A 10,089-nucleotide genomic window follows, 5' to 3' on the forward strand; every position below is an offset into this window, starting at 1 on the left:
GACCCCAAAACGCTCCCAGAACCAGCTCCCAAATACCCTGAAGAACCTCCAGATCTTCTCCCATACCTCCAAAACACCCCAAAATCCTACAAAATCCACCTAAATCTTCTTCCAACCCCTCCCGAGACCCCAAAACTTCCTCTAGGATCCCAAAACCTTCCCTAGGACCCCCTAAAGACTTCCCAAAGACGCCCCAAAGCTCCCCAGGACCTACCTCACATCTTCACAATGGCCAAAACACCCCAGAAAACCTCTCCCAGATGCCCTCAAAATTCCCAAAACCCCATCAACACGCCCCAAATCCCACTCCGTGTGTCCTGGGACCCGAAAGCAACTATCCAGGACCCCAAAAAATACCCCAAAAAAGCAAAACATCCCCAGAACTATCTCCCAAACACTTTGAGGAACCTCCAGACCTTCTCCCATACCTCCAAAACACCCCAAAACCCCACAAAATCCCCCCAAATCTTCACCTAAACTCTCTTGAGACCCCAAATTCTTCCTTAGAACCCCAAGTTCTTCCCTAGGACCCCCCTAAAATCTGCCCAAAGACCCCCCTCTATTCCTCAGGACCCATTTCACATCTTCTCAACACCCAAAACACCCCAAAACACCTCTCCCAGATGCCCTCAGATGTCCCCAAACCCCATTGACACACCCAAAAACCAACCCTGTATCTCCTAGGACCCCAAAACACCTCTTCAGGACCCCCCAAAATACCTCACGAACCCCAAATCGCTCCCAGAACCAGCTCCTAAACATCTTGAGGAACCTCCAGACCTTCTCCCACACCTCCGAAACACCCCAAAACCCTACAAACCCCCCCAAAATCTTCTCCTAAACCCTCTTGAGACCCCGAATTCTTCCCTAGGACTCCAAATTCTTCCTTAAGAGACCCCAAATTCATTCCTAGGACCCCAAATTCTTCCCTAGGACCCCCCAAAATTCCCCAGGACCCACCTCACATCTTCTCAACACCCAAAACGCCCCAACAAACCTCTCCCAGATGCCCTCAGATGTCCCCAAAACCCATCCCACCGCATCAAGTCATCCCAAAACCCATCCTCTACCTCCCAGGACCCCAATAAATACCCCAAAATACCCCAAGACCCCCAAAACACCCCCCCAACCAGCTCCCAAACACCTTGAGGAACCTCCGGACCTTCTCCCACACCTCCCAAACACCCCAAAACCCTACAAACCCCCCCAAATCTTCTCCCAAACCCCCTTGAGACCCCAAAACGTCCTCTGGGATCCCCCAAAATCGCCCCGGCACCCCAAAAGGGGCTCACCTATCAGCATCCGGTACTTATGGGGGTGCCGGGCGTCCTCGATGACGGGGATGACGTTGGTGCGCTTCTTGGCCACGTTGATGAGGTCGCGTCCCGAACGATGCGAGAACTCCACGGCGTAGACCAGGCCCTCCTGGGGACAGGGACACAGGGGTCACCCACCCTCCCCGGGGATGTTTTTTGGGGTCCCCAAGGTTGGGGATGTCCCCGGGGTCCCCCAAAGTTGGGGGAAGATCTCAGGATGGGGATCTGCCAACCTTGGGGTGCCCAAGGTTGGGGACGGCACCGGGGACATAAATTGGCCAACGTCCCCAAAGGTGCCATCCCACGATGTCCCCAAGGAACCCAGTGTCACCTCTATGTCCCCTTGACCCAAAACCCTAAAGATACGTCCCCTAAAGTGCCACCTCCGTGTCCCTTGACCAAAACCCTATAACAATGTCCCCAAAAATGCCACCTCCGTGTCCCTTGACCCAAAACCAACGTCCCCAAAGGTGCCACCTCCACGATATCCCCAATCCATGTCCCCTGGACCCAAAACCCTAAAGACACGTCCCCAGAAGTGCCACTTCCACGTCCCCTTGACCCTAAATCCTGTAACAATGTCCCCAAAAGTGTCACCTCCATGTCCCCTTGACCAAAAACCAACGTCCCCAAAGATGCCATCTTCACAATGTCCCCAACCCGTGTCCCCTGGACCCAAAACCCTACAAAAATATCCCCAGAAGCGCCCCCCTCCGCGACATCCCCGTGTCCCCCACAACGTCCCCGTGTCCCCTCACCGGCCCCACGATGTCGGAGACGTGGGACACCGTTGTCCCCGAGGCGGCGCCCAGGTAGAGGACCTTGGTCCCCGGGCGGATGTGGATCTGGTCGATGCCCCCGAGGATGGCGGCGGCCAGCTTGGAGCGGAACGGGTTCCAGGCGCGGTACTCCACCTTGGTGTCACCATCCTGGGGACGCGTGCGGGTCAGCGGTGCCCAAGAGGCCTCCCAGTTGACCCCAGTTGCCCAAAAGGGCCTCCCAGTTGACCAATGGGGCCTCCCAGTAAATCCCAGTTGCCCAAAGGGGTCGACCGGTTGACTAAAGTAGCCTCCCAGTTGACTCCGGTTGTCCAACGGGGCCTCCCAGTTGACTAAAGTAGCCTTCCAGTTGACCCCGGTTGCCCAACGGGACCTCCCAGTTGACCCCGGTTGCCCAACGGGGCTGCCCAGTTGACTAAAGTAGCCTCCCAGTTGACCCCGGTTGCCCAACGAGGCCTCCCAGTTGACCAAAGCGGCCTCCCAGCTGACCCCAGTTGCCCAAAAGGGCCTCCCAGTTGACCAACGGGGCCTCCCAGTAAATCCCAGTTGCCCAAAGGGGCCGCCCAGTTGACCAAAGTAGCCTCCCAGTTGACCCCGGTTGCCCAAAACGGCCTCCCAGTTGACCAACGGGGCCTCCCAGTAAATCCCAGTTGCCCAAAGGGGCTGCCCAGTTGACCCCAGTTGCCCAAAAGGGCCTCCAAGTTAACCCCAGTTGCCCAAAAGGGCCTCCCAGTTAACCCCAGTTGCCCAAAAGGGCCTCCCAGTTAACCAACGGGGCCTCCCAGTAAATCCCAGTTGCCCAAAGGGGCCGCCCAGTTGACCCCAGTTGCCCAAAAGGGCCGCCCAGTTGACCCCAGTTGCCCAAAAGGGCCGCCCAGTTGACCCCAGTTGCCCAAAAGGGCCGCCCAGTTGACCCCAGTTGCCCAAAAGGGCCTCCCAGTTGACCCCAGTTGCCCAAAAGGGCCTCCGAGTTGACCAACGGGGCCTCCCAGTAAATCCCAGTTGCCCAAAGGGGCCAACCAGTTGCCCAACGGGGCCTCCCACTTGACCCCGGTTGCCCAACGGGGCCTCCCACTTGACCCCGGTTGACCAACGGGGCCTCCCACTTGACCCCGGTTGACCAACGGGGCCTCCCACTTGACCCCGGTTGACCAACGGGGCCTCCCAGTTGACCAAAGTGGCCTCCCAGTTGACCCCAGTTGCCCAAAAGGGCCTCCCAGTTGCCCAACGGGGCCTCCCACTTGACCCCGGTTGACCAACGGGGCCTCCCAGTTGACCCCGGTTGACCAACGGGGCCTCCCAGTTGACCCCGGTTGACCAACGGGGCCTCCCAGTTGACCAAAGTGGCCTCCCAGTTGACCCCAGTTGCCCAAAAGGGCCTCCCAGTTGACCAACGGGGCCTCCCAGTAAATCCCAGTTGCCCAAAGGGGCCAACCAGTTGCCCAACGGGGCCTCCCACTTGACCCCGGTTGACCAACGGGGCCTCCCACTTGACCAAATCGGCCACCCAGTTGACCCCAGATGCCCAAAAGGGCCTCCCAGTTGCCCAACGGGGCCTCCCACTTGACCCCGGTTGACCAACGGGGCCTCCCAGTTGACCCCGGTTGACCAACGGGGCCTCCCAGTTGACCCCGGTTGACCAACGGGGCCTCCCAGTTGACCAAAGTGGCCTCCCAGTTGACCCCAGTTGCCCAAAAGGGCCTCCCAGTTGACCAACGGGGCCTCCCAGTAAATCCCAGTTGCCCAAAGGGGCCAACCAGTTGCCCAACGGGGCCTCCCACTTGACCCCGGTTGACCAACGGGGCCTCCCACTTGACCAAATCGGCCACCCAGTTGACCCCAGATGCCCAAAAGGGCCTCCCAGTTGCCCAACGGGGCCTCCCACTTGACCCCGGTTGACCAACGGGGCCTCCCAGTTGACCCCGGTTGACCAACGGGGCCTCCCAGTTGACCCCGGTTGACCAACGGGGCCTCCCAGTTGACCAAAGTGGCCTCCCAGTTGACCCCAGTTGCCCAAAAGGGCCTCCCAGTTGACCAACAGGGCCTCCCAGTAAATCCCAGTTGCCCAAAGGGGCCAACCGGTTGACTAAAGTGGCCTCCCAGTTGACCCCGGTTGCCCAACGGGGCCTCCCGGTTGCCCAACGGGGCCTCCCGGTTGCCCAACGGGGCCTCCCGGTAAATCCCAGTTGCCCAAAGGGGCTGACTGGTTGCCCAACGGGGCCTCCCAGTTGACCCCAGGCCTCTCCCAGTTGACCCCAGCTTCTCAACGGGGCTGCCCGGTTAATCCCAGTTGCCCAAAGGAGCCTCCCAGTTGACCCCAGGGCTCTCCCAATTAATCCCAGTTGACCCAAGGGGCTCCCAGTTGCCCGTAACATCCTCCAGTTGCCCTCAGGGCCCTCCCAGTCAACCCCAGCCCCCTCCCAGTTTCCTCCCAGTCCTCTCCCAACTCCCCCTAGCCCCCTCCCAGTGCCTCCTACCCCCTTCCAACTCCCCCCAGCCCCCTCCCAGTGCCCCCCAGCCCCCTCCCAGTGCCCCCCAGCCCCCTCCCAGTGCCCCCCAGCCCCCTCCCAGTGCCCTCCCAGTTCCCCACCTCGACCGAGATCCTCTTCTCGCCGTACACCGACTCCCCCGGCACCATGTTGCGGGTGACCAGCGCGTCCTCCTTCCCCCGACAGATAAACACCCCTGGGGGGGGGGGGGGGGGCAAAATTTGTGGGGGGGCCACCCCATGGGACCCCCAACTGCCCCCCCAGACCCCCAACTGCCCCCCCCAGACCCCCAACTGCCCCATAATGCCCCCAAATTGCCCCCCAAACCCCCAAACTGCCCCATATGCTCCCTGTAGCCCCATATATCGCCCCCCTGCCCCTATATATCGCCCTCCTCGCCCCCACATATCGCCCCCAAAACCCCATATATCGCCCCCCCACCCTATATGTCGCCCCCAAAACCCCATATATCGCCCCCAAAACCCCATATATCACACCCCCACCCTATATATCGCCCCCCCACCCTATATATCGCACCCCCGCCCCTATATATCGCCTCCAAAACCCCACATATATCGCCCCCCCCAAGACCCCACATATATCGCCCCCCAGATCTCATATACAGCCCCCCAGCCGCTCTATATCGCCCCCCCAGACCCCACATATCGCTCCCCCACCCTATATATCGCCCCCAAAACCCCATATATCACCCCCCCATCCCCTACATTTCGGCCCCCAAATCCCATATATCTCCCCCCGGTCCGTATATCACCCATGTTGCCCCCCCACCCTATATATCGCCCCCCAAACCACATATATCGCTCCCCAAATCCCATTTATCGCCCCCCAAACCCCACATACCGCCCCCCCCACCCCATATTCCGCCCCCCAAACCCCACATATCACCCCCAAAACCCCTATATTGCCCCCCAAAGCCCCACATATCACCCCCCCACACACTATATATCAGCCCCCGGCCCCATATATCGCCCCCCGAGACCCCACATATCGCCCCCCTGCCCCCACATATCGCCCCCCCAACTCTATATCTCACCCCAAAACCCCCATATATCACCCCCCAACTCCATATATCACCCCCAAAGCCCCACATATCGCCCCCCAAATCTCATATACGGCCCCCCAGCCCCTATATATCGCCCCCACAACCCCATATACCACCCCCCAGCCCTTACATAGTGCTCCCCAAGACCCCATATACAGCCCCTTAGCCACTATATATCACCCCCCTGCCCCACATATCGCCCCCAAAACCCCATATATCGCTCCCCAAAACCCATTTATCGCCCCCCCAAACCCCACATACCGCCCCCCTGCCCCATATTCCGCCCCCCAAACCCCTTATATTGCCTCCCAAAGCCCCACATATCACGCCCCCCACACTATATATCACCCTCCTGGCCCCATACATCGCCCCCCAGCCCCGATATATCGCTCCTCAAGAGCCCATATATTGCCCACCCCCCCCAGCCCCTATATATCGCCCCTCCACCTCATATATCGCCCCCCAAATCCCACATATTGCCCCCCAAGACCCCACATATTGCCCCCCCACCCTATATATCGTGCCCCAAACCCCACATATCGCCGCCAAACCTCACATATCGCCCCCCCCAAATCTCATATACGGCCCCCCCGCCCCCACATATCGCCCCCCAACTCCATATATCGCCCCCAAAACCCCACATATCGCCCCCCCAAATCTCATATACGGCCCCCCCCGCCCCCACATATCACCCCCCCAAATCTCATATACGGCCCCCCCCGCCCCCACATATCGCCCCCCAACTCCACATATCGCCCCCAAAACCCCACATATCGCCCCCCCCAAATCTCATATACGGCCCCCCCCGCCCCCACATATCGCCCCCCCAACTCCACATATCGCCCCCAAAACCCCACATATCGCCCCCCCAAATCTCATATACGCCCCCCCCGCCCCCGCATATCGCCCCCCAACTCCATATATCACCCCCAAAACCCCACATATCGCCCCCCCAAATCTCATATACGGCCCCCCCGCCCCCACATATCGCCCCCCAACTCCACATATCGCCCCCAAAACCCCACATATCGCCCCCCCAAATCTCATATACGGCCCCCCCCGCCCCCACATATTGCCCCCCAACTCCACATATCACCCCCAAAACCCCACATATCGCCCCCCCAAATCTCATATACGGCCCCCCCCCCCCCATACCTTCATGCCGATGGGGCTCCACCGTCACCTTCTTGCCCCCCTTGAAGCCCCCCCGGCCTCCGCGCCCCCCCCGGCCCCCCCGGCCGGGGCCTCCTCGTCCTCGGCCCCCGAAACTGCCGCCGCGCCCCCCCCCGGGGGACTTGAAACCGCCGCCTGCAGGAAGAGGAGGGGGTGGGCGCTGGGGGGAACTGGGAGCACTGGGAGGGGGGCTGGGGGGGCTGGGAAGGGAACTGGGAGCACTGGGAGAGGGTATGGGGGGGCTGGGAGGGAACTGGGAGCACTGGGAGGGGAAATAGGGTGGGTGGGAAGGGAACTGGGAGCACTGGGAGGGGAAATAGGGGGTACTGAGAAAGGAACTAGGCTTACTGGGAGTACTGGGAAGAGGACTGGGAGCACTGGGAGGTGAGATCAGGGGTCTGGGAAGGGAACTGGGAGGGCTGGGAGGAGAAATGGGGGGGCTAGGAGGGGAACTGAGAGCACTGGGAAGGAAACTGGGCTTGCTGGGAGCACTGGGAGGGGAAATGGGGGGCACTGGGAAGGGAACTGGGCTTACTGGGGGCACTGGAAAGGGAAACGGGACTTACTGGGAGTACTGGGAAGGGAGATGGGGGGGCTGGGAGGGAACTGGGCTTCCTGGGGGCACTGGGAAGGAAACTGGGCTTGCTGGAAGCACTGGGAAGGGAAATGGGGGCACTGGGAAGGGAACTGGGCTTACTGGGAGGGGAAATAGGGGGCACTGGGAAGGAAACTGGGCTTACTGGGGGCACTGGGAGGAGAAATGGGGGGACTGGGAAGGGAACTGGGCTTACTGGGGGCACTGGAAAGGGAAATGGGGCTTACTGGAAGTACTGGGAAGGGAGATGGGGGGGGCTGGGAGGGAACTGGGAGCACTGGGGCAGGAGATGGGGGTGCTGGGAACGGAACTGGGTTTACTGGGAGCACTGGGAGGAGAAATGGGGGGGCTGGGAAGGGAACTGGGCTTACTGGGGACACCGGGATGGGAGACTGGGCTTACTGGGAGCACTAGGAAGAGAGATGGGGGGTACTGGGAAGGGAACTGAGCTTACTGGGAGGGGATATGGGGGTACTGGGAAGGGAACTGGGCTTACTGGGAGCACTGGGAGGGGAACTGGGATGGGGGGCACTCACCTCGCCCCCCCCGGAAGCCCCCGCGGCCCCCCCGGTCGCCCCCGCGGCCCCCCCGGTCGCCGAAGCCTCCGCGCCCCCCCCGGGGGCTGAAACCTGCGGGACAGAGAAGTGTTACTGGGCAAACTGGGAGCACTGGGACGGCCTGGGGGGGGCTCCCGGTTCCCTCCCAGCAAGCCCAGCGGTTCCCCAGTCTGCCCAGTTCCACACCAGTTAAACCCCAGACGTTCCCTGTCACCCCCAATCCCTCCCAGTTCCACTCCAGTTACCCCCAGTTGCCCCCTAATCCCTCCCAGTTACCCCCCCATCCCACCCAGTTTCCCTCCAGTTATCCCCAGTGCCTCCCCAATTACTCCCCAACCCATCCCAGTCCCTCCCAGTGCCCCTCCAGTCCCTCCCAGTGCCCCCCAGTCCCCTCCCAGTCCTTCCCAATCCCCCCCCTAGTGCCTCCCAGTCACCCCCCACTCCCTCCCAGAGCCCACCAGTAGCTCCCAGTCCCTTCCCAGTGCCTCCCAGTTACCTCCCAGTTACCCCCAGTGCCCCTCCAGTCCCTCCCAGTCCCCCTCAGTGCCCCCAGTCCCTCCCAGTTACCCTCCCAGTCCCCCCCAGTTACATCCTAGTTCTCCCTAGCTCCTTCCCAGTCCCTCCCAGTCCCTCCCAGTTACCCTCCCAGTCCCATCCCAGTCCTTCACAGTCCCCCCCAGTGCCTCCCAGTCACCCCCAGTACCTCCCAGTCCCTTCCCAGTGCCTCCCAGTTACCTCCCAGTTCCCCCCAGTCCCCCTCAGTCATCCCCAGTTACATCCCAGTTCCCCCCAGGCCCTCTCAGTCACCCCCAGTTACATCCCAGTTCCCCCCAGTATCTCCCAATCCCTTCCCAGTTACATCCTAGTTCCCCCCAGTCCCTCCCAGTGCCTCCCAGTTACTCCCAGTTACCCTCCCAGTCCCATCCCACTGCCCCTCAGCCCCTCCCAGTCCTTCACAGTCCCCCCCAGTGCCTCCCAGTCACCCCCAGTACCTCCCAGTCCCTTCCCAGTGCCTCCCAGTTACCTCCCAGTTCCCCCCAGTCCCCCTCAGTCATCCCCAGTTACATCCCAGTTCCCCCCAGGCCCCCTCAGTCACCCCCAGTTACATCCCAGTTCCCCCCAGTGTCTCCCAGTTACCTTCCCAGTGCCTCCCAATCCCTTCCCAGTTACATCCTAGTTCCTCCCAGTCCCTCCCAGTGCCTCCCAGTTACTCCCAGTTACCCTCCCAGTCCCATCCCAGTGCCCCTCAGCCCCTCCCAGTCCTTCACAGTCCCCCCCAGTGCCTCCCAGTCACCCCCAGTACCTCCCAGTCCCTTCCCAGTGCCTCCCAGTTACCTCCCAGTTCCCCCCAGTCCCCCTCAGTCATCCCCAGTTACATCCCAGTTCCCCCCAGGCCCCCTCAGTCACCCCCAGTTACATCCCAGTTCCCCCCAGTGTCTCCCAGTTACCTTCCCAGTGCCTCCCAATCCCTTCCCAGTTACATCCTAGTTCCTCCCAGTCCCTCCCAGTGCCTCCCAGTCCCATCCCACTGCCCCTCAGCCCCTCCCAGTCCTTCACAGTCCCCCCCAGTGCCTCCCAGTCACCCCCAGTACCTCCCAGTCCCTTCCCAGTGCCTCCCAGTTACCTCCCAGTTCCCCCCAGTCCCCCTCAGTCACCCCCAGTGTCTCCCAGTTACCTTCCCAGTGCCTCCCAATCCCTTCCCAGTTACATCCTAGTTCCTCCCAGTCCCTCCCAGTGCCTCCCAGTTACTCCCAGTTACCCTCCCAGTCCCATCCCAGTGCCCCTCAGCCCCTCCCAGTCCTTCACAGTCCCCCCCAGTGCCTCCCAGTCACCCCCAGTACCTCCCAGCCCCTTCCCAGTGCCTCCCAGTTACCTCCCAGTTCCCCCCAGTCCCCCTCAGTCACCCCCAGTTACATCCCAGTCCCTCCCAGTTACCCTCCCAGTCCCATCCCAGTGCCCTTCAGCCCCTCCCAGTCCCCTCCAAATGCTCCTCAGCCCCTCCCAGTCCCTCCCAGTTCCCCCCAGTGCCTCCCAGTTCCCCCCAGTGCTCCCAGTGCCCACCCGGCCTCATCCCGCCGCTGCTCCACGCGGGGCCTCACGCGCCGCGCGCTCTCTCC

General features: G+C 61.7%; 1 protein-coding gene across 1 annotated transcript in view; it reads right to left on the reverse strand.

Moving 5' to 3' along the window:
• FBL (fibrillarin) overlaps positions 1–10,089 on the reverse strand; it is a 12,305-nt gene extending 2,216 nt beyond the window's left edge. Inside the window, exons 1-6 of the mRNA XM_050716808.1 lie at positions 10,034–10,089; positions 7,952–8,044; positions 6,803–6,955; positions 4,686–4,780; positions 2,075–2,245; positions 1,293–1,425 (exon numbers count right to left, since the gene is read on the reverse strand). Of these exons, the coding sequence (XP_050572765.1) occupies positions 1,293–1,425; positions 2,075–2,245; positions 4,686–4,780; positions 6,803–6,955; positions 7,952–8,044; positions 10,034–10,043 (655 nt within the window). The 5' untranslated portion in view covers positions 10,044–10,089. The remainder of the gene's footprint in view (positions 1–1,292; positions 1,426–2,074; positions 2,246–4,685; positions 4,781–6,802; positions 6,956–7,951; positions 8,045–10,033) is intronic.

This window comes from Cygnus atratus, unplaced genomic scaffold (assembly GCF_013377495.2).
Source record: "Cygnus atratus isolate AKBS03 ecotype Queensland, Australia unplaced genomic scaffold, CAtr_DNAZoo_HiC_assembly HiC_scaffold_40, whole genome shotgun sequence".
In the NCBI taxonomy this organism is placed as follows: Eukaryota; Metazoa; Chordata; class Aves; order Anseriformes; family Anatidae; genus Cygnus; species Cygnus atratus.